The 25370-nt window shown below is 47.1% G+C and overlaps 1 protein-coding gene across 6 annotated transcripts in view; it reads right to left on the reverse strand.

Moving 5' to 3' along the window:
* SH3RF1 (SH3 domain containing ring finger 1) overlaps positions 1-25370 on the reverse strand; it is a 155548-nt gene that overhangs the window by 32607 nt on the left and 97571 nt on the right. For all 6 annotated transcript variants that reach the window (XM_061424907.1, XM_061424906.1, XM_061424909.1 and 3 more), the window contains exons 3-4: positions 16354-16629; positions 15543-15638 (exon numbers count right to left, since the gene is read on the reverse strand). In XM_061424907.1, the coding sequence (XP_061280891.1) occupies positions 15543-15638; positions 16354-16629 (372 nt within the window). The remainder of the gene's footprint in view (positions 1-15542; positions 15639-16353; positions 16630-25370) is intronic.

Genomic DNA, 25370 nt, shown 5'->3' on the forward strand with positions numbered 1-25370 from the left:
CTGCATCTCCTCTGCTGACCGCCCTGGGCCTGTTGCCCAGACCTCTCCTGTTTGACAGTTCGGAACACTCTCTTGCATGTACATTCCATGGAGATGTTGTTAATTAAGCGCCTGCCTGGTTAATTTTAACACCAAAGAAACTACACTCTCTCCGCTCACAGCATCTCATGAGAGGCCTTTCCTGGGAACAGAGGCAGGCTGGCTGTGTGCTGCCCACCCATCTCCTTTTGCGCATCCTGCCTGAGCAGCCACACCCACAAGGCGAACTCCCCAAAGTGAAGCTGCAGGTTAAAGCGCAGCCTAAAGCATTTCTGAATGACACTGCCAAGCTGCACTTTCAAAGAAGTGTCCATTCTCATCACCTCTGACGAAAAAGTGAATGAAAAGTCCCTGTTTCTCATACTGTTAGCAGTATCAGGTGTATTGATGTTTTGTTAAAATTTCTAACAGTTATAGTATTAGGTATTACCATTTAAAAAAAATCTCATCAGATGAAGAGGCAATTTGTATTTTCTTTTAATTTGTTTTTCTCTATTAATGAGACTAAGTATGTTTTTCTCTTTCCCTAGGAATTGCTTATTCCCACACTACCCATTTTTCTATTGAGTTGGTATTTTTCTTATACATTTATGCTGCTGCTGCTGCTGCTGCTAAGTCGCCTCAGTCGTGTCCGACTCTGTGCAACCCCAGAGACGGCAGCCCACCAGGCTTCCTGTCCCTGGGATTCTCCAGGCAAGAACACTGGACTGGGTTGCCATTTCCTTCTCCAATGCAGGAAAGTGAAAAGTGAACGTGAAGTCGCTCAGTCATGTCTGACTCTAGCAACCCCATGGACTGCAGCCTACCAGGCTCCTCCATCCATGGGATTTTCTAGGCAAAAGTACTGGAGTGGGGTGCCATTGCCTTCTCCGATACATTTATGAGTTCTCTTTATATAGCATATAAATCTTTCTTTAATATACTAGAATACTATGTATGCATGTATATATACATATACAAGAGTATATATATCCTCCTTGGAAGAAAAGCTAGGGCAAACCTGCTGCTGCTGCTGCTGCTAAGTCGCTTCAGTCGTGTCTGACTCTGTGCGACCCCATAGATGACAGCCCACCAGGCTCCTCTGTCCATGGGATTCTCCAGGCAAGAGTACTGGAGTGGGGTGCCATTGCCTTAGACGTTGTATTAAAAAGCAAAGACATCATTTTGTTGACAAAGGTCCATCTAGTCAAAGCTATGGTTTTTCCAGTAAGTATGTATGGATGTGAGGGTTGGACCATAAAGAAGGTTGAATATAAAAGAACTGACACTTTCAAACTGCGGTGCTGGAGAAGACTGTTGAGAGTCCCTTGGACTGCAAGGAGATCCAACCAGTCAATCCTAAAGGAAATCAATCCTGAATATTCACTGAAAGGATTGATGCCAAAACTGAAGCTCCAATCCTTTGGCCACCTGATGCGAAGAACTGACTCACTGGAAAAGACTCTGATGCTGGGAAAGATTGAGGGCAAGAGGAGAAGGGGACAACAGAGAATGAGATGGTTGGATGACATCACCGACTCTATGGACATGCATCTGAGCAAACTCTGGGAGATGGTGACGGACAGGGAAGCTTGGTGTGCTGCAGTCCATGGGGTCGCAAAGAATCAGACATGACTTAGCAACTGAACAACAACATATATCCATTGAGTTAGAAATGTTGTTCCAGTTCAGCTTGTAATGATATATATTTGTCATACATAAATATTTCTTGGATGTGCAAATTTATTCATCTTTTCCATTATGGTATCTTAAGCTAACATCATACTTTAAAAATCTTCTTTTTCTACAATTATTTTTTGAAAATAAAATCACTTTTCTCCCAGTGTGTTTATGGTTCCTCCCTTTGTCCTTCTGGGTGTTTTAACCACGTGGACATTTTGTTTTGTGTAAAGACAGAGACAGGGACAGACCATTCTTCCTTCCATGTGGCCCAGCAATTTACACAACCCCATCCTTTCCTGCCAGCTCTGAAAACCCCCCTTCACAAGTGATGCACTGCCAGGCCAGTGCCCATCCCCAGGGAAGACGCTTTGTGGTGGGGATTCACGCCTCAGCCCCCGTGAAGCAGAAATGGAAAGTATCTGCCTCTTCTGCAAGGTGCTCTCACACAGTGGCAACAGGGATTTTGTATGTTCATCAGTCTTTCATTGTTCTCTGCAATTTGCATAACAAGGCTTTTGTTTCTGGATGATCTAAATACAAAAGCAAACTTTGTCTTTATTCATAAAACAAGGCTCCCCCAGAGCAGAGGAATAACCAGCAGACTGGAAGGGTTATTCAGGAGTGTCTTTAAATGGGTCCGAAAAAGCCTTCCCTAGGTAGCAGCTCCATTTAGGCGTCTGTACAGATCTGCTGAAAGAATAAAAACGCTGGGGTCCCAGAACCATCGGAGGGCAGGGGTGGGGAGGGAGGCCTCTAGACCAGAGCTACCCGGAGAAGCGGAACAGTAGCTGCAGCTGTGGTGTGAAATTTTCCAGTAGCCCCATTTTAAAGAATAAAAAGCAGCAGGTAAAGTTAATAATGCATTTTATTTCATAAAACCCAGATATCACCACTATGGCATGTAATCAATATGAAAGTTTCTGAGATAGGCACTTCTTCTTTTGTATGAGTTTTGCCACCCAGTGTGCTCCGGGCACCTGCCCCACATCCCAGCTGAGATGGGCTCAGCGTGAGTGGCCCCCCAAGATGCACGGGGGGCTCAGGGGGCACCTCCTAAGGTTCACTGAACTCAAGGAACGTGTGGGACAGGAAGGACCTCAATGGTCCCCGCCCCACGCAGCGGCTCTGATGTGTCCTGAGCTGGCACAGCTGGCTGGGCGCACAGCACCCCAGCCCCGTGTGCCACAGGACTGGAAAGGGCACTCTGGGACTCGTCTCACGTCCAGTCAGGAGGGGGAGCCCCAGCCCCTGAGCTCTGACAGCATGTTAACTGTCTCCCCTCTGGTGGGCCTGTCAGAAAATAAATACACTGGAAGGTTCTGGAATGTTCTTTTTCAGGTTTCTGATTTTGAGATGTAAGGGATGAAGCGGGGGGAGCACACCATCGAAAGCCTGAAAGGATTTTCGTTCAGGAGGCTGAGGAAAGTACTCTGCAGAAAGCCACGCTCCGAGCCTGTAGATGAAAGGCCCAGGTGGACTCAGGTCTCTGTCTCCGCAGCTGAGCAGTCCTGAGGGACGTTCAAATGAGGTTTCCATTTTCTCAGGAGCAGGATGGGCACCTCCGCCCTCTGTACCCAGGGGCAGGGGAACGCGCATCGCCACCGCGGTGCGACACCCAGACGCGCCCTGCTCTCACCGTGACCTGAGATCCAGCCTGACTGTCACTTGTCCTCTCCACGTGCGTCTCCTACTTTTCAGACATCACACATAGCTGGACTTGACGATCTAGAAAGTTTTACGTATATACGATGTACAAATGGCTTTTCTCACCCCTTCAGAGCACACAGAGGCCAAGACCTCAGGCCTACGACTACAGTCGGACCTGGAGGGGACATCCCCTGCCCCTATGTTCTCTGGGTGACTGTCACAAGCCCAGCAAGCTACACACTTAGGCTTCTGTAAAATACCCTGATTTTTCCATCTGAACAACAATTGAAACAAAAGCAGTCTGCAGCAGTCTTAGGAGACTCAAGTTTGATTCCCTAGGTCGGGAAGATCCCCTGGAGGAGGAAATGGAAATCCACTCCAGTATTCTTGCCTGGAGTATTCCATGGACAGAGGAGCCTGGTGAGCGACAGCCCATAGGGTTAGAAAGAATCAGACACGACCCAAGTGACTTAGCACACATGCACACACTCTGCAAGCCAAGTGTGGACGCCCTGCAGGTATTACTAGCTGGGGTCTCTGCAGGGGCAGGAAACTTGGAGAAGACACAGGGCCAGGAGGATGCCCAGAACTGCAGGTGAGAAGACGACCCCCAGCCGCCGCCCTGGAGCCCAAGGAGCCAGGAGATGGGGGCAGCAGTCATGATGGTAACTCCTACAAGGAAAGGAAGGAGGAAGCATCACGGCAGGAGTCGCCAGCACTGGGAAAACAAAGCAAGAGGAGAGCAGAGGGGACGCAGTTAGCCAGCAGTCGGGAGGGCGACGACCAGAGGGACTGGGGAGCCAGCCCTGGGAATTCTGGCAGGAAAGGCAGGAGGGAGGGGCGTGCAGACAGGGGAATGGCCTGAGGAAGGCGAGAGGCTGCCCCCTCCCAGGACATGGAGCCCAGCAGTGAACACCTGAAATGGAAAGCAGGCATACAGGCGTGGCCCAGCCCAGGTGAGCAGGTGCACGGGGAGAGCCACCACCAGGATGACCACACCGAGGGCCAGAGCCCCAAAGCTGCACGGGGGTGTGGGACTTCCCTCTTCCTGCCCACCTGCAGAGAAACGTTTGTTCACACAGCCATGAGGCAGGGAACCCGCCACGTCGCTGTCATCAGGGCGGCTGCTCCACACCTCCTGACACAAGTTTCTGAAGCTCATCAACTTCACCACAGGGGCCTGTCCCCACGGGCTTCACACTTAAGATGAAACAGACCACACACATGTGCAGAACAGGGCACACACTCATCCTGTCTCTCTCAGGACACAGGACAGGCCTCAACTCTTGCTTATTAGAAAGCCTCAGTTACTACCAAATTTAGTATGTACGAACAATGTACGAAGAATTTCAAATGACAAAATTTAAGGCTTTAAAATATGGTGGTTTTGATTAAGGTATGATTTCCCTCTTAAAAAAGACCACCTCAGTAATCTGACGTTGTTGAATATTTCATCACTTCTGAAAATCAACCTTCTGGGTGTTCAAACTTAAAAAGCTGTCATTATTCTTGATAAAATACCAAAATGTCCTCAACACTTCTCAAGTGAAGCTTGACGATCATAGTGATTCTGTGCCAGCCTTACGAAGACTGGCTCTCAGCACGAGTTCGCAGGCAACAGCAAGGCGGGGGTCTAGGGCAGACCCAGGCTGCTGGAGCGAGACCACAGATCACCTCTCAGTTACTGGGTGGGTGTCCCCAAACAAGATGCTTAACTTGTTTTTAAAATGGAAAAATAACTAAACTACAGTGTAGCTCCCAGAATTATTTCACAGTCACAAACACTGGTGGAGAGTAGCACTATATTTGTGCAGAGAAAGGCAGAATCAGACATGTACTGTCATTAAAGCACAGAGAGCAAGAATGAAAGAATAGTTACCAAAATGACATGCGATGGGCCTAAGAGTTATTTCTCCCCAAATCCTCTGCAACACAATATCATAGAAATAAAATGATTAACAGCATTCTTCACATACGACGAGGCTCCCAGGAAAACATGGAATCCTGCACACACATCACTACCCTCCAGGCACAAGCCAGGCTGTAAGAACGCACAAGCCGCAGCCAGGGAAGTCTGATGCAAGGACTTTGTGTTTTGTTTCCACGAAAGAGAATCAGGAAAGAACAGCTTCCTGAGAAAGGACAGTTTCCATCAGGACCCCGAAGAGAGGTGTGTTTCCACAGACACATGGACAAAGAAACATCCCTGATGAGCTGTAAAGACAGAAATTCCAAGGGACCAGCCTAGCGAGGGCCCAGGGGGATTCGGCCAGGCTAAAGAACTGGTGGACTCCGGGGGAAAGCACTGCATACATTAGACACCAGCTGGTCCTTCACTTGGCCTCTGCTCCAGGCTCAACAGGACGTGAGCGTGTTTATGTTCTATGGAACTGCCCGCTCATGCAGCGAGAAATAAGCAAACATTAACCCATCTTTAGAATCTCAGCTCTCGGAGGGTTTTCCTCATGGAAAACAAAGGGAAACTCTTAAACGGGAAAGAGGCTGCTGCGTAATAGATGGAGCGTAAACTGCCGAGTAAACCCTGGCCTAATTTCCTTTTCTTCTGAGTAGGTCTGGGCAGGTTGCCTCCAGCTGTCCACAGTGAGCAGGGTTTTTCCTGGCGTCCAGAGCCGACCTGCCCTGAGAACTTCAGGGTCCTAGCTCTCACTTCCATCACTGTGGTAAAAAGATATGCCACTATTACTTACACCAAGCAGACAACACTCAGAAGACCCGAGAAGCCTCAGCACAGGGCAGAGCACAGGGCAGAGCCCAGGGGCTGAAGACACTACTCAACGCAGGGCTGGCGGACTCGGCCAGCGCGACTTGCAGATGAATGAACATATGATGCTGGGCATTCAGTAAGTCTCCCTCGTTGATTCCTAAACAGTATCTCTGAATTGCATTTATAAAAATTTATTTACCTCAGAATTGAAGGAGAAAGTATGACAACCGACTGTCTTCCTGACTTTCCAACAACTTTATAAAAATTACTTCAGAATTGAAGGGGTATTGGGGAAGCCAAGCAATATAGTAATTCTCTTTACAACTTCTCCCCAATTTTCGTACACTTCTCGTTTAAAAAAAATTATTTCAATGAATTGAACATTTCACTTCTGCATCTGAAAGGAAAAGAATACTCCCTTAAATATGAATGACAGAATATCCTTTTATATCGTTCAGTCTGCTCTCGCTGACTGAGAGATCAAAGCCAAGTGCTCTGATCCTCGGCTCTCGTTCTCTAGGGCAAAGACTCTAGGTGAAGGAGTAAAGTGAACCATGCTCTTGGCTCCTGGGAGGGGCACCTTGGCAAATTCAAACTGTGCACCTAAACCTCCACGTGTAACTCCCTGGAACACGGACGACGTTTCCCAAGCCCCTGCATCCACAGCTCTCACTCTCATGAAAGCTGCACCTGTGCTCCTGGACATACACATGTGGTTTTCTGTAATCAGGGCTGATGACACACTTCTGTTCTCTGGCCACAGAAGTATCTCCCAAGATTTGTCTACAGGCTGCTTTTGAAAGCTGAAAACAACAAACACCACCTAATCATTACGCCTTCAACATGCACGGTTTGTTGTGTGTCACTGATAACTCCATAAAGTTAGTTTAGAAAAATGAGGATTCTTAACAATTAGGCCACCTGACTTCTGCTCAAAGTGGGCCAAAGGAATAGTACCAAACAGGTGAAAATTCTCTCACAAACAATCAGGGAGACAACCTGGACAGGCTGCAGGATCTAATCCACAGGGTGTCACTACTGTTACCTTAGTCTGGAAAAGTCTAAACTAGGCATAACCAAGCACTCATCCTGCTTCATTTAAAAACAAACAAACAAAACCAAAGAACTTCCAGAAGTCACTGGAGAGACTCTGTGCTTCGAGGATGGTGGTGTCCGAATGTAACACTAAGATAGTTCAGTTCAGTTGCTCAGTCGTGTCCGACTCTTTGTGACCCCATGAATCGCAGCACACCAGGCCTCCCTGTCCATCACCAATTCCCGGAGTTCACTCAGACTCACGTCCATCGAGTCAGTGATGCCATCCAGCCATCTCATCCTCTGTCGTCCCCTTCTCCTCCTGCCCCCAATCCCTCCAAGCATCAGAGTCTTTTCCAATGAGTCAACTCTTCGCATGAGGTGGCCAAAGTATTGGAGTTTCAACTTTAACATCATTCCTTCCAAAGAAATCCCAGGGCTGATCTCCTTCAGAATGGATTGGTTGGATCTCCTTGCAGTCCAAGGGACTCTCAAGAGTCTTCTCCAACACCACAGTTCAAAAGCATCAATTGTTCAGCGTTCAGCTTTCGTCACAGTCCAACTCTCACATCCATACATGACTACTGGAAAAACCATAGCCTTGACTAGACAGACCTTTGTTGGCAAAGTAATGTCTCTGCTTTTCAATATGCTATCTAGGTTGGTCATAACTTTCCTTCCAAGGAGCAAGCGTCTTTTAATTTCATGGCTGCAGTCACCATCTGCAGTGATTTTGGAGCTCCCCCAAAATAAAGTCTGACAGTGTTTCCACTGTTTCCCCATCTATTTCCTATGAAGTGATGGGACCAGATGCCATGATCTTCGTTTTCTGAATGTTGAGCTTTAAGCCAACTTTTTCACTCTCCTCTTGTACCTTCATCAAGAGGCTTTTTAGTCTCTTCACTTTCTGCCATAACGGTGGTGTCATCTGCATATCTGAGGTTATTGATATTTCTCCTGGCAATCTTGATTCCAGCTTGTGCTTCTTCCAGCCCAGCATTTCTCATGATGTACTCTGCATATAAGTTAAATAAGCAGGGTGATAATATACAGCCTTGACGTACTCCTTTTCCTATTTGGAACCAGTCTGCTGTTTCATGTTCAGTTCTAACTGTTGCTTCCTGACCTGCATACAAATTTCTCAAGAGGCAGGTCAGGTGGTCTGGTATTCCCATCTCTTTCAGAATTTTCCACAGTTTATTGTGATCAACACAGTCATAGGCTTTGGCATAGTCAATAAAGCAGAAGTAGATGTTTCTCTGGAACTCACTTGCTTTTTCGATGATCCAGCGGATGTTGGCAATTTGGTCTCTGGTTCCTCTGCCTTTTCGAAAACCAGCTTGAACATCTGGAAGTTCGTGGTTCACGTATTGCTGAAGCCTGGCTTGCAGAATTTTGAGCATTACTTTACTAGCGTGTGAGATGAGTGCAACTGTGCGGTAGTTTGAGTATTCTTTGGCATTGCCTTTCTTTGGGATTAGAATAAAAATTGATCTTTTCCAGTCCTGTGGCCACTGCTGAGTTTTCCAAATTTGCTGGCATATTGAGTGCAGCACTTTCACAGCATCATCTTTCAGGATTTGGAATAGCTCAACTGGAATTCCATCACCTCCACTAGCTTTGTTCGTAGTGATGCTTTCTAAGGCCCACTTGACTTCACATTCCAGGATGTCTGGCTCTAGGTCAGTGATCACACCATTGTGATTATCTGGGTCGTGAAGATCTTTTTGTACAGTTCTTCTGTGTATTCTTGCCACCTCTTCTTAATATCTTCTGTTTCTGTTAGGTCCATACCATTTCTGTCCTTTATCGAGCCCATCTTTGCATGAAGTGTTCCCTTGGTATCTCTAATTTTCTTAAAGAGATCTCTAGTCTTTCCCATTCTGTCGTTTTCCTCTATTTCTTTGCATTGATCACTGAGGAAGGCTTTCTTATCTCTTCTTGCTATTCTTTGGAACTCTGCATTCAGATGCTTATATCATTCCTTTGCTCCTTTGCTTTTCACTTCTCTTCTTTTCACAGCTATTTGTAAGGCCTCCCCAGACAGCCATTTTGCTTTTTTGCATTTCTTTTCCATGGGGATGGTCTTGATCCCTGTCTCCTGTACAATGTCACGAACCTCAGTCCATAGTTCATCAGGTACTCTATCTATCAGATCTAGGCCCTTAAATCTATTTCTCACTTCCACTGTATAATCATAAGGGATTTGATTTAGGTCATACCTGAATGGTCTAGTGGTGTTCCCTACTTTCTTCAATTTCATTCTGAATTTGGCAATAAGGAGTTCATGATCTGAGCCACAGTCAGCTCCCGGTCTTGTTTTTGCTGACTATATAGAGCTTCTCCATCTTTGGCTGCAAAGAATATAATCAATCTGATTTTGGTGTTGACCATCTGGTGATGTCCATGTATAGAGTCTTCTCTTGTGTTGTTTGCTATGACCAGTGCTTTCTCTTGGCAAAACTCTATTAGTCTTTGCCCTGTTTCATTCCATATTCCAAGGCCAAATTTGCCTGTTACTCCAGGTGTTTCTTGACTTCCTACTTTTGCAATCCAGTCCCCTATAATGAAAAGGACATCTTTTTTGGGGTGTTAGTTCTAAAAGGTCTTGTAGGTCTTCATAGAACTGTTCAACTTCAGCTTCTTCAGCATTACTGGTTGGGGCATAGACTTGGATTACTGAGATATTGAATGGTTTGCCTTGGAAACGAACAGAGATCATTATGTTGTTTTTGAGATTGCATCCAAGTACTGCATTTCAAACTCTTTTGTTGACCATGATGGCTACTCCATTTCTTCTAAGGGATTCCTGTCCACAGTAGTAGATATAATGGTCATCTGAGTTAAATTCACCCATTCCAGTCCATTTTAGTTTGCTGATTCCTAGAATGTTGATGTTCACTCTTGCCATCTCTTGTTTGACCACTTCCAATTTGCCTTGATTCATGGACCTGACATTCCAGGTTCCTATGCAATACTGCTCTTTACAGCATTGGACCTTGCTTCCATCACCAGTCACGTCCACAACAGGGTATTGTTTTTGCTTTGGCTCCATCCCTTCATTCTTTCTGGAGTTATTTCTCCACTGATCTCCAGTAGCATATTGGGCACCTACTGACCTGGGGCGTTCTTCTTTCAGTATGCTATCATTTTGCCTTTTCATACTGTTCGTGGGGTTCTCAAGGCAAGAATACTGAAGTGGTTTGCCATTCCCTTCTCCAGTGGACCACATTCTGTCAGACCTCTCCACCATGACCCGCCCGTCTTGGGTTGCCCCATGGGCATGGCTTAGTTTCATTGAGTTAGTGTGCCCCATCGGCATGGCTTAGTTTCATTGAGTTCACTGAGTTTCATTGGTCCTAATGTGATTAGATTGACTAGTTTTCTGTGAGTATGGTTTCAGTGTGTCTGCCCTCTGATGCCCTCTTGCAACACCTACCGTCTTACTTGGGTTTGTCTTACCTTGGACGTTGGTTATCTCTTCACGGCTGCTCCAGAAAAGCGCAGCCGCTGCTCCTTACTTTGGACAAGGGCTATCTCCTCACTGCCGCCCCTTCTGATCTTGAACGTGGAATAGCTCCTCTAGGCCCTCCTGGGCCCCCGTAGCCACAGCTCCTTGGAGATGGGGTTGCTCCTCCTGGCCGCAGCCCGTGGCCTTGGGCGTGGGGTAGGTCCTCCCGGCCACCGCCCCTGGCCTTGGATGTGGGGTAGCTCCTCTCGGCCGCCGCCGTTAACCTCGGACATTTAGCGCAGGCGGCTGCAACCGGCGCATTTAGCGCGCGGGTGGCTGCTACCGGTGCATTTAGCGCGGGCGGCTACCCCACATCCGAGGTCAGGGGCAGAAGCCGGGAGGACCCCATGCCCGAGAGGAGTCGGCCAAGAGGAGTTACCCCATATCCAAGGTCAGGGGCAGCGGCCGAAGAGTGCCAGGCTGTGACGGCGCAGGAACGGCCAAGAGGAGCTACCCCACGTCTGGGGTCAGGGGCGGCGGCCCAGAAGAACACTAAGATAACCCGGCGACAACACGTCAGTCCTTGCTGAAAGACGTGAATGTCAGCAACGTCCACGTCCAGTTCGTTTCCGGTGTCAGGTCACCAGGCCCTCAGGCTGCCCACTCGACCAGCGCTTGGTGAGGTGACCAGTAGTGCTGTGCACAGGAGCCCAGGTGAGCCAGAGGGAAAGACGCTGGGCCCAGGAGCTCAAGTCCCACCAAGGGGTGCACAGGGCTGAGGGCAACACCCACAGAGGAGACACAGATGGGGGACACTGTGCGGTGCAGAGATGACAAGTGCAGCGCACACACCTCTCACAGGGCAGGCAGTGCACAGCACTACCAGCCCAGCTCACCGCACGGCTCTGCTTTACAGATGAGGACACAGTCACTCCACAACTGCTGGTCCGGCCAGGACTGGGATCCTGGGCCTCTGGGCTCAGAGTCCAAGTTCTTCCAGGACCATAGCGCCCTATGTGTGAGGCAGGGCAGCTGCAGAGGAAGAATCACTCTGCACGAGGCGCCGAGGGCAGGCGTGCCTGCAGAGGGGTCACTGGGCAGAGATCTAACTGAGGGATACACTCTCCCACACCACCCCGCCCCTGCCAGCACCAACCACAGAACAAGATTGCAGTCCAACAAGCCATGCCCACTTCACGCCACCTCCACTTTTACATTCCAGCTGTAGCAGAGTTGCTAAATTTTTTTTGTTGGAAAAACTGAGTGATAGTTTACATGCATGACTAGATTTAATAAAAATGTACAGCTCATAAGCCCACAATACACAACAATGTTTGAATATCGTCCAAAATGCCATATTTAGCACTTACTTCATCCCAACTTCTGGCATGCTAAGAGTCATGTCATCTTTGTCCAAATGACCCTGAAATGTGAGTGAGTCAGCTCTGAATTAATGAGGGTGTTAAAATCTTCCGTGCGGTTTTGGAGGAGCCTGGTATTTCTGAACAAAGAAAGTAGCAAGCTACTGGTTTCTTCTGAAACCACATTCAGTCCTTGACAAACACAGCCTTTTACACATATCTTGATGTGGTTTCTCCAAGAGTCCCCTGGGTTTCCCCAGGGAACGTCTATCTTCCTTCCTTCCCAGTTTCCCACGTCCAGGGAGATCCATCCAAAGAACAGAATCCACAGCCTCGAGGCTCCAATGGGCAAGTCTCCAGCGGGGGTACGATGCAATCAAGGCAAAGACCCCTCCTCTTCACAGAGTCCTGAGGGGCAGAATTTGAGGACATTCACATGGCCTTTCTCTTCCTGCTCACCTCCCACCAGACTCTCTTCTGTTCAAACCCTGAAGATTCTGGTACTTTAATCAGAGGTCATTTGTCACCTCCTGTGACACAGGTCAGGAGCAGGATACACAGTCCTGGTGCTGGAGGGGGTGGGATTGAGACAGGAGACAGAGGGAGGGGTGGGGGGTCACAGGGAAGGGGACAGCACCCCAGCAGTACCTCTAACGCCCTGGGTTCCCCACTCAGCTCTCTCCTCACCCACTGCTGATGCTGAGCTCCCGACTGGAGCCTGAGATCCTGCTGCAGGCCCGCCCCCGACCCCGCCCATACCGGTCAGAGCTGCTGCCTCGGGCAAGTCCTGCCCGTGGGCATCTCTGCAGACCAGCTGCCCAGCAGGACTTGGGGTTCCAGCCCTGCTGGTGAGGCTGTGACAGCCCAGATGCTGCTCTGGAGACTTGGCCCTGAGCTGACTTCCTCATGGGATGGAACACTGGGGCCCTTAAGGACTGTGCGGCTGTCCTCTGGGTCATGTCTGATCTGAGCTCTGGACCGCGGTGCACAGGACACAGCGGGGTTAGGCCCCCGAGATACATCATCACACACACCTGCTCGATCATCAGGGGTAAGTTTGGGGCAGCACCGTGCAAGAATCAGAGGCACCTAACACGGTGCAGACCTAAATGTGTGTCTACAAGGTGTAAGAAAATAATTTACAACTGGGTTTCTGTAACATCGTCTGTTTTTACAGCAGGGACAATCTGAGCCCTGAAGGGGTTTATGGTGCAAGAGAAAGACATTACTCAGGAAAGAGCCCCAGTTTGTGATTCCCAACACTAGCTGGCTTCACTCCATGTGAGGCTGCCCTGTACAGCCACCTGTCCTTTACTTGAACAGTTGAATTTTGTAGGTTGCTACTGAAATCTACCCCCCTCCTCCCCTAAAGGCTGAACCCCATGCCAATCTCCAGGTGCCAGGAATGTCCATCCAACAGCCAGACATCAACAACAAGCTCACAGTCCCCACCTTCCCCCCAAGAGAGACGATCTGTTCACTTGTCTCAACTGGCAAAACTGCGGTTCAAATGAGGAAACTACTCTTGTGAAATTAAGAGGCAGGAGAATACAAGTACTTTCAACCTGGGCAGACCTTTATCTTCCCAACCGAAGTCAGAGTAAATAATCCCCATGACTCAAGTGACTCTCAGTGACTCTGGGTTTGCTGTGGGTGGATCCTTCATGCCTGTCACGCAATTCTACACCCACCTGGTAACAAAAGCACGGTAGTCCTCTTGCACACCTGCCTGGTGTGGAGGCCAGCACTTGCACGCCAAGCGCTGGCTTGTAGCTCAGCTCACACAGGTGGAGACAGGCTCTCATTACTAAGCTCGTGTACCCACGCTCCCGACAGTAAGCATCCAAATACCCGGAAACGCGTGTAACTTTCCATGACCACAGTTAGAACATGTAAACAATGTACAGAAGGGTTACCTGAGAGCTGCGAGTTTCCTCTGTTCTTTACTTCCAAAGAAGGAAAAACAACTGTCATATACAAGAACATTTGAAGGATAAGAACAAAACTCCAGGCGTGTACACAATCTGAATTAGCTTTCCATGGTTATATGGTAGTTGAAGTAGTTTTTTATGAAAACATGGGCGAACGATGGCTCTAATGATACAGTTTGTCGTTTTTGTTCTCAGGATCATGTCAAAACAAATGCCGCAGGTGAAAAGGCAGGAATAAAAGTGATGTGGTTTTACTTTGTTACATGCTTAAGACACACGCGTTGACATCTTAAAAACAGGATTACCTTCAATTTCCCAACAGCCTGTGCGCCTCTTACTTTCTGGCCTGTGCACACACTGGTCATCCTGTGTGAGTGTCCTTTCTGCTGTAAAAAGGCACCTTTTCCATTTTCTTGGTGAAGCGCTACCTACCCACCACAGAGACATCGCGAAGAACTTGCTTCTTCCCAGAAGCCTTCCGGGATCTCAGCTAACCTTGCAGGGTTGTCTGGGCTGGTGTTTCAGTCTCTAAAACGTCTTCAACTTTGTTTTTGGCATTAAATTCTTTTTTTTTTTAATTGATGGAAAATTGCTTACAATTTTGTGTTGGTTTCTGCCACACAACAACGCAAATCAGTTATAACTATATATAAATACCCCTTTGTTTTTTGTATGAAATTCTTATGACTAAACAACATGAAACTTTATTATACACGATGTTACAAAGTGAAAGTGAAGTCGTTCAGTCGTGTCGGACTCTTTGTGACTCCATGGACTGTATCATGCCAGGTTCCTCTCTGTCCATGGGATGCTCCAGGCAAAAATACTGGAGGGGGTTGCCATTTCCTTCTCCAGGGATCTTCCCGACCCAGGGACTGAACCCGGGTCCCCCGCACTGCAGGCAGACTCTTTACCATCTGAGCCACCAGGGAAGCCCATGATGTTATAAGGCCTACTGTAAATTATAACTCCCTAGTTCACTTTTAATTTAGTTCATTTATTCTTTAATACAACATATTACTTAATATATACTCCTAAAGAGACTTTGATGAATCGGATTGGCTGTATGTTTCTGAATAAAGCTGATTAAAGTGGGGAGGGTGGCTACGTGGCTGCTGGGATGAAGTGTGGGCAGTTCATCGCTTATTTAATGCTGACTGGAGGCTACGCTGCAAATCAGTGTATGAGTTCTGAGGTGTGGCACATAAACACACAGATACACGCATCTCCCACCTTAGTCAAGACCTCACCACCCTCTGACCCCAAAACTGCAAATAGAACACAGAGGCTGCAGGCAGCTCAGGGTCCCACTCGACAGACATGCCAATGCTCTTAACAGGGAACAAAGTACAGAGCTCAAACATCTCATAGTCCCCTGGTCCTCAGGAACTGTAGGGCAGGATAGACGAATTCCATCCCACAGTCTAGAACAGGGGCATTCCTGGGGCTTTCTGCTGTGCGGGCTTTTTTTTTTTTCTTAAGTAGACTAGGTTTTTGTCTTTCTTTGTTCCCTAGTTTTATCCAAGAAAGGGATAGGCAACATTGTATCACTTAAGGTGTGCAACAGTGAGGCGATATGTGTGTATACTGAGAAATGATCATGAGGACTCCTGAATGCTCACCCTGCACACTTAAGACTGGTCTGCTAAGCAGAATACTAACACGATTGATGCTTCCAGATGCTGACTCACCTCAACATATGAAATTGGGAATATTCCTATTTTGTCTGCCAGCATGCCTTCAGCCCAGTTTTCATCCACTCTGCGGATCACAGTTAGAACGTCATCCTAAAGAAACATCAACGGACATTACTCCACCTGACCCTAGGAAGCGCACAACCTAATTTTCTTTTTAACAGGAGACTAAAGTTGTAAGAACACATGAATTAAGATGCCATGCCATGTCTTTGGGATGTGACCACAATGAGGTGATGAACTGAAGGGCAGCAGACCAAACTAACAGCCTGTTGGCACCTGCCATCCCACCCACGCCCTGAACTCCTGTTCTAGATGGACTCTCAGGCTCTGCTCACCTTCTTTAAATGTACATCCTACTATTTTTCTTTACCAAAAAAACACAACATTCTGGTCATAATCCCAGAGCATTTTATCAATTCAGTAGATACAGTCTGGTATGCTTTTCAGCAAAGAAATTTACATATAAAACAAGGAAGTAATGATGCTTCATTTTGTTATTCATAATTCAGGGAATTAAAATCCCCAAGTGGCATGCACCCGCCCGAAAACATAGCTTAGAATTACATTTAGGCCGAAAATATGAAAATGATACCATACAGAGCGTCAACCAAAATTATCTTTCATAGAGAACACTCTGTGCACAAAATTACTGTCTTTCTGACCTGAGAAGCCTGCTTCCACATATTTTTAGAAGCACAGAGAGAGAGTTCACATAAAACTATTGTATTTTTCTGCACAGGCCATAGTTGATGCATGAGGTACACAGAAGAGCTGGCAAACAGAAGGCAGTGTGTTCTAACTTTACCTTGGCAAACGGAAGGCAATCTTTGTCGGCTTCCTTGTCTTTAACTTCAAAGTCATAAAGTGCTTTGCACTGAGGCGGGGGCTGAGGTAACGGTTTGATGATCTGCACGAAGTTAGTGGGGAAGAAGCCGTGGACCCCGCCAACCTCTCCGTGGTACCAGTTCTCATCCACCTGTCGCCGCAGGACAATGATGTCGCCTTTGCTGAACTTAAGGTCCCCGGGCTCCTTGCCTTCGTAGTTGTATAATGCTTTGGCACATGGTAACTGAGGTATTCCCTGAAGGAAAGAGGGGAGTTTTAATGAAAGAACTGTCCCAAAATGTCTTATAATTCAACTGTTTCACCGTGGTTGTTAATAGATCCAGATCAAATACACACTTTGTCTTAGGAAGACAATCCCACACAAAAAACTGCGTGTGTGTGTGTGTGTGTGTGTGTGTGTGTGTGTGTGTGACCAAGAGCAAACAAACCATGTCACACGAGGAAAGAACAGCAGACCACCCCTGGACCCTGAGAAGGCATTCTGTTCCTAAGGCTAATTTAGCCAGACTTTCACCCTATTCAGGGTTTTTAGGATGTGGAAGTACCGCTAAGTCTGGCTTCCTGGCATAAAATTTAAAAACTCATTAAAAACTTAAATTCTGACATTAACTGCACCAAAAAGAAGGCTGAGTGCCAAAGGCTGCAAGGAGGTCAATCCTAAAGGAAATCAACCCTGAATATTTGTTGGAAGGACTGATGCTGAAGCTGAAGCTCCAAACCTTCGGCCACCTGATACGAAGAGCCGACCCAAGAGAAAAGATCCTGATGCTGGGAAAGATTGAAGGCAGGAGGAGGAGGGGACAACAGAGGACAAGACGGTTGGATGGCATCACTGATTCAATGGACATGAGTTTGAGCAAGCTCCAGGAGATGGTGAAGGACAGAGAAGCCTGCTGCGCTGCAGACCATGGAGTTGAAAAGAGCTGGACATGACTGAGCAACTGAATAGCAAATATCACCCAGTACTCTTAACACGGTGAGTGGCAGGAGTAAACTTCAGGCAACAGCCTGGTTATACCCTGCTGCCTGCAACCGGAAACATACTGCCTTGCGGGTTGGGTTCGCTCAGTGACCAGGAGCCCTGCAGGAGGCAGCCAGAGGTCGACAGCACTCTAACCCTGCAATGGACGTTGGGCCCCTGGCCCTGTCCTGCTCCACTGCGCTGATTCAATTAAATTCCAAGAGACTGCAAAGTCAGTTTGTGTCAGACTTCCCCAAAGAAAACTTCCTGTATTAAATAAAATGAATCTCACCCTGATTTCAAACCCAGCAAAGTTCACTGATTTTTAAAAGGCTGATCCCCACAGAGACGGCAGACAATGAAGGATAAAGAGTAAAGCGATTGAAAAGCAAGCAAGACTGCATTTTCCTGTGCCAAAACCATCCTGAGAGCTGGGAGCCACAGGGGCCCCTCGGTCACCTCCCGGAAAGGCTGGGGGTTGCAGCCTTGCCTGGCCCCCAGACCTTCGGCTGCCTTCCCAAACTGCTTCCCGGGCAAGGCCCCCGGCATCTGCAGAGTTTACATTTCACTTGGCTACATATGAAAGGGAGGTTCAGGAGCAGAGCCGGCCAGAAAGAGTCAGAGGTGGCGGCCAAGCACGCTCTGCAGTGGCCCGCAGGTCTTGTCAAAGAGCTGGGCATCGCAGTGTGAGCTTTGACAACAGTTCTTAACCCAAAAACACACTTCAGTAAACAGTAACTGCTTTCCTCCTATAAAAAAGAATAACTATGACATGGGCCTGTTTTACTTTTCTAATATTTTTGCTTCTCCATTATATACGCAGGTATTTTATAGGACATTAAATCCTCATGAGAGCGGTGCACAAACACTTCTGATTCACTGCTTTCCGGCCCATTTCTGCCCCATCGGGTGTACTCCAGTACATCTGGCAAAGAGCAGCGTGGCGATCTAGCTGAGGTCCTCACATGTAAATAAAACCTTCACTGCCAATTGATTTTATAGACTCTAAATGCCAGTGCCCAGATATACATGCACAACAGCCCCTCTAAATTCAAATTCCTTCATGCATTTCTTACTGCTCCATAAAGTAAAAAAGATTCAATGGCCTACTAAAAAGAACATTTAGAAGATACTCTTGTCCTAGGAACAGCAATAAAATGTGTAAAGTTTAATGACTGAGTTGTATCTCAATTGGTATAAACTCTGGCTGATTGCAACTTGACTTCCAAAAACTTCCAGAAAGAACTGAGCGCCCCTCCGTGTGGACACCCTCCTGTCATGGTTCCCACCCTCAGCAGATGAACCTGTCTGCTTTCATCACCTCCAGTCTCCGAGGTGCCTCGCCTCCGTGCTACTGTCTGAATGTCTGTGTGCCCCTGTGATTCGGATGTTGAAACCCACCCCCTCAAAGGCGATGCTGAAGAGGTGGGTGCTCAGGGCATGAGGTGGGGCCCTCAGCAGTGCAATTAGTACCCACAGAAACCCCACGTCCCTTCTGCCCGATGAGGGCACAGCGAGGGGCACAAGCAGTGGACAGGAGGAACTCCTCCAGACAGCTGATCCTGGACTTGCCATATGCTACAGTGCTGAGAAATCATGCTCGTCATTTACAAGCTGCCCCATCTGGGGTGTTTTATGAGGCAGCCTAGACGGGACAGTCTTCCGCTGGAGCTCACCAAGGGCACCCGGCCCCCACCCTGTTCCTACCTGGAGGGTCCCCAGTATGTCCCCGGAGGGACACATCCTGAGGTGACAAGGAGGCCGGCTTTCCCCCGCTTGCAGTTTCCTGTCTGTCTGGGACGGATGCTTCTGTTGTTTGGAATCACCCATAAATAAGACCAAGTTCGGGGCTGGGTGAAGGTCCACAGGACGGTCCGTTTCCACACGTACGGGCCGTGTCTGCCTTAGGACCAGACTGAATGCTGCCGCCGGGGAAAGGTCCCCACCCCACCCTCAGGGTGGGAGGAGGGGCAGCTCGTCCTGAGCCCGCTGCCTCACTTGGCTCCCAGCCTGGTCTCCATGAGACCAGGGTACCAGGGCACAGGGGCTGCAGGCTCCCATCTCTCCTCACGAGCACCCACCTGGGTGCCCGTGATCATAGCCCTGCTGGATGAATAAGGGAAGAATGAACCTGGTGGGCTGAGCACTGAGCTGCGATGGCTACATGGGAAAAACCACATCCACAGGGTCAGCTCCTTCAAAACGATTCTACGGCAGGTCAGGCTCACCAGCTGCGGACACACTGACCACACCCCCTCTGCTTGTGAGTCGTGCTCCGTGGGGATGCATGGCTGCACACCCGTGTGGCCTGTCCCCAGCCCCTCCTCTGGGTCCAGCATGTGGTGGACATGCATGGTGGACAGAGGAAGGGCAGGGGGAGGAAGGAGGCTGGTCACTCCCCAGCCCCGGGGGACCTGGCACCTGTGCACAAGGAGCACCTGGAGAAACGAGAGCCGCCGCTGCTAGCTGGCGTCCCCCTCGGTGTGTGCTGCAGACAAAGCTGAAAACGCGAATGCTCCGGACAGGGGCAGCTGAGGGCTTTGCACTGAGTGAACTGTTGGCATCTGAAAAACGCGAAGCCAAGCCTGCCGCAAACCACAGCAAACAAACATCTTTCTTACAGACTCTTCTGGCGGTTATGAGGAAGCAGTCACACAGCTGATATATTGTATTTTTTCTTGGATGGCCTTAAAAATGGAGCGCCCAACTGACAAACCATTACAGAAAACAAATCTTACAAATGTTTCAAAGGGAAGAGAGCTCTTGAGAGGCAGTCACTGAAATAAAATGAAGGGAACTCATGCTGCTCGTCGCCCTGTTAGTTCTCTGTTTCATCACATTTAATAATTATAATATTTTGCAGAGAGCAGCAAAATTTACTGGGAAAATTAGCGACAGTAACTTGATCTGCTGTCTTGAGGATTCATGGCAGAATGAGGGCTATTTCCTGGTAAAGCATCGACTTTCTATTTGGGAAACACCTGGGTTCCTGGCAAGGGCCCTGCCCCAAGCCTGCCTTTCCTCCCACCGGCCCCGGGGCCATGGGCAGACAGGGAAGAATGGCCCTGCCTGAGGGGCTCTGCACGCCCCTGTCCAACCCTCACAGAAAGCCAGGAAGGTGGGTGAGCCAGAAGCATGGGGGCAGGGGCATACGGGAGCAGGCTTCAATACTGAACAGGACGGTCAGGTGAGACCTCTAGTTCAACTGCCTGGGTTAGATTTTTCTTTTTTTTTGTCCAGTGTTTTCATTGATATAGTGGCAAGACAGGCTCATATAATTTAAACATGACATTAAATGTGAAAGACAGTTCACAGTTTCAGAATTAAAACAGCACTGGAGCAGACCCACACACATATGGACAATCAAGTAAATGTGTCAAGGCAATTTAACTGGGGAAAAGAAAGTCTTTTCAACAATGGATGTGGAACTCTTAGAAGTCCATAGGAGAGACCCCTACCTCACACCACATATAAAAACAACTTGAGATGGATCTCAGAATCGAATGTAAAATCTAAACCTGTAAGTTTTCCAGGAAAACACACAGAATAATATCTTAATGATGAGGTAGGTCTCCTTTGCCCCCCCATCTTAACTGAACATTAAAATTTACAAGTTGAACTTAATCAAAACCGAAAAATTCTGTTCATCAAACGAGACAATAAAAAAATAAAAATTTATGCTACATACAGGGGGAAACACTCACAATACCTGTATCTGACAATGGACTTGAATTTAGAAATATAAAGAACTGCAAATAAATAACAACCCACCAACCCAGCTGAAAACCAGGCAAAAGATCTGAACACACACTTCAAAAAGGAACTGCAAAGGTACTCAACATCCCTAGTCATCAGGGAAATATAAACTAAAACCACAAGGAGTTATTGCTTCATACCCATTAGGATGATTAAAATTTAAAAGACTGACAACAGAAAATGTAAACGATACAGAGCCAACAACTCACACACGCTGCCAGTGGGCATTTAAAATGGTGGAACCACTCTGGAAAACTACTCAACAGTTTCTTATAAGGTTACAAACACAGCTACTCGTGGCCCCACAATTCCAGTCCTGGGTGTTAATCCAAGAAACGAAGCTGTGTCCACACAAAGATCTGCACAGAAATGCTCCCTGCAGAACCATTCACAGTGCGAACACTGAACCCAGGTGGTCCATCTGCCGAAGACGAATGCTGGACTCCTCAGCTAGTTTAAAACAGAGAAAAGGGCAACTTACTGACACTTAGGAATGGAAAACTAGAATAAACATATATCACAATAAACATGTATCAGAATTGTCGTTCAGTCACTCAGTCATGTCCGACTCCTTGTGACCCCATGGACCGCAGCACGCCAGGCTCCTCTGTCCTTCACTATCTTCTGGAGCTTGCTCAAATTCATGTCCATTGAGTTGGTGACGCTGTCTAACCATCTTATCCTCTGTCACCCCCTTCTCCTTTTGCCTTCGATCTTTCCCAGCATCAGGGTCTTTTCCAATGAGCCGGCTCTTTGGATCAGGTGACCAAAGGAATGGAGTTTCAGCATCAGTCCTTTCAATGAATATTCAGGGTTGATTTCCTTTAGGATCGACTGGTTTGATCTCCTTGATGTCCAAGGGACTCAAGAGTCTTCTCCAGCACTACCCTTAGAAAGCATCAATTCTTTGGCGCTCAGCCTTCTTTATGGTCCAACTCTCATGTCCGTACATGACTAATGGAAAAACCACAGCTTTGACTCTATGGTCCATTGTTGGCAAAGTGATGTCTCTGCTTTCTTATTATACTGTTTAGGTTTGTCATAGCTTTCCTTGCAAGAAGCAAGTGTCTTTTAATTTCATGGCTGCAGTCACCATCTGCAGCAATTTTGGAGCCCAAGAAAATAAAATCTGTCACTGTTTCCACTTTTTTCCCTTCTGTTTGCCATGAAGTAATGGGACTGATGTCATGATAGTTTATTTAATGTTGAGTTTCAAGCCAGCTTTTTCACTCTCCTCTTTCATCCCCATCAAGAGGCAGGCTCTTTAGTTCCTCTTCAGTTTCTGCCATTAGAGTGGTATCAGAATACATATATACAAATTATATGTATATGACTTTGAGAATAGGTAAAGCCAAACTAGTGTAAAGAAACCCTCACAAAGAATGAGAAAATAGATGTATTTTATATCTTGGCTGGGATGTTGGTTAGTCAGCTGTAGACATGTGTCAGAACTCAGTATAATTCCACACTTGAGGATTTCCACACTGTAATTCACTTAATGTGAGTTTTACTTCAATATTAAAATGTTTTACAAATAAACCAGTGGCAGCACAGTGAAAAAAACTTAGAAATGACTGCATATGCCAGATCTGTAACTATGTACGCATGTGGGGGGAAAGATACACAAGTATCTCAGTCAGTTACACGCCTAACTGGGCAATCAAGAGACCTGCAGTGCAGAAGCAGAGACCAGCGCCCAACAGGAAGGAAACCCATCACTGAGGCAGAGAAGTGGGTGTCTGTGGTCATCTGACCCCACACCAGTGCCAGGGGCCTCTCCATGGATGGCTTGGACACAGTCTGAAGTCCACAAACAGAAGGAACACAGGGCTCTCAGTGGGGAGAGAGAGGTACAGATGACTTTACCCACATCTCACCTATTGTCTCTACGTAATATATGAAAATACTATGAAAGACAAGCTGCAGAAGCTGAGATGTATTCGTGGGGCAGTCAGTCTTCAAATACAACAGAGAAGTCTCATACAGAGAGAGGAAGTCAGCTCCGTATTTGCTGACGGAAAAACCCAGGCTGAAACAGATGCATGCATTATTTAAGTGGGATGAAAGGATTTCCTGACAGCAAGGGCTGTTCAATACTGCAGTGAATTATGACACCTCTGTCACTGGAGACTTGGAAGAATCCAACTTCTCACAAGATGAGTTCTGCCCAAAGGCAAAGGAAGACAGGACAACCTGTGATCTCGATGACTCCTGTGGCTACCAGACCATCCGAGAGGGTGGTTGCATTCCTGCTGGTTCTGTCTCTGTTCCCTTTTTAGGGGTGGGCTCTCCAGCATGCAGAGGGGATGAGGTGTGGGCAGGGTCACTGATGGCACATTTGGGAAGAAGACACCTGGGATGTGAAGGACCTAAATGCGACCTCAACACCCCGGGGTCCAGGTTACAGGAGAGCTGAGGCAGCTCGGCTGTGGGCCACACACACTCGGCCCTTCCTCTCACCACGCGTGCTTTTCATGCAAAAGTGACACAGAATGTGCCTGTCACAGTCACTGCTTTCCAAAGGATGGCTCTGCTGGCTGAGCCAGTGTGAAGACGGCACGGAATCACAGAGCACGACACTCTCTCACTGTGGAACAATCTACTCTAAGGATGGAAAGCCAACCCTGTGAACCCAGACGGCACCATCAACATCTTCAGTAAGGAAACAAACTCTTGGGTGCAAAAGCTTTGGGATCTGGGCTTTCAAAAAGAATTCCAAGTACAATCTCCTGGCCTTTTCAACTAAGCTCTTTCACCTTTGACTAAGTCTGTCTTAAAAGGATGCTTAAAATACTTGAAAATACTCTGTGGTGAGATGAGTGTTACTGAAAAACACTGTCTTTATGCCTTAGTTTCTCCAAATATATGATGATATAAGAGGAAAAGAAATACCCATGTGCAGTAAGTAATTTTTATCAGTAGCAGATTATTATTTTGAAACAAGCAATTTTATTGAAGCACTCTTTAAAAAAAAAAAACAGTATTCCAATTCAAGTATAATGATTTCCAAAAATAAGAAATAAGAGAAACTTAAAAGGAAAGATTACTAAGACACTTCTGATAAGCCCAAATCTAACTCTTCTTTCTCTAAATAACCAAACAATAGGATATGAATTAAAGTTACTTTCAACCAAAATGAGGGGCTTCCCTGGTGGCTCAGATGGTAAAGAATCTGCCTGCAATTCGAGAAACACAGGTTTGATCCCTGGGTAGGGAAGATCCCCTGGAGAAGGGAATGGGTACCCACTCTAGTATTCTTCCCTGGGAAATCCCATGGACAGAGGAGTCTGGCAAGCTACAGTCCAGGGAGTCACAAAGAGTTAGACATGACTGAGCAACTAACACTAACATTCAACCAAAATCAATCATAAAGAGATAAATTATTTTTTATATTTCTAGATGATTAAACATATAGCAGCGAGTATAAGTTAAGCAAGACAACTTGTAATGAGCATTTAATACAAATGGCATTTTTTTCATACTGTTCCTGGGGTTCTCAAGGCAAGAATACTGGAGTGGCTTGCCAGTCCCTCCTCCAGTGGAACACATTTTGTCATTGGAAAAGACACTGATGCTGGGAAAGATTGAGGGCAGGAAGAGAAGAGGAAGACGGAGGATGAAATGGTTGGATAGTATCACAGACTCAATGGACATAAATCTGAGCAAACTCCAGGAGACAGTGAAGGACAGGGAAGCCGGGTGTGCTGCAGTTCATGGGGTTGCGACAACTCGGATACAACTTAGAGACTGAACAACAACATATGGCAGAAGAAAATAACTGATCATTCTAGCTGCATTCATAATAAAATTTGAGATGAGAAATTTGATCATTTGAGATGGCCACGGGAATGGATTCAATTATAGCTAAAAATCTACTAAATATCTACTACGTATCTATGTTTTTAAAAATGTGTTATAACTGAATGTTTCTTTGGGTAAAGCAACTAGATTGTCCTGTCCACAGGCTGTGAGCACAGTGAGACCAGGGCAAAGTCTCCCATTTGCATCTCACTGGATTTCATGCCAAGAGATCATCGTGTTAAAACTATCATTTCTATCAGATCAGGCTTTTTCCAATTCCCTTCCAGCAAACTCGGTTCAAACTCTTCTCCTGACACTTAAGATGCCAAACAATTTTCTCAAATACCTCATCCTCCTTTCTCAGTAGGTATCCAATATTCTAACTCCCTAGACACAGTCTAACACAGTCTCTCTTCCCCCACCCCTGGGACTTTTCTCTGACACTCTCTCCATCTGAA

Source organism: Bos javanicus, chromosome 8, assembly GCF_032452875.1.
Source record: "Bos javanicus breed banteng chromosome 8, ARS-OSU_banteng_1.0, whole genome shotgun sequence".
Classification (NCBI taxonomy): Eukaryota; Metazoa; Chordata; class Mammalia; order Artiodactyla; family Bovidae; genus Bos; species Bos javanicus.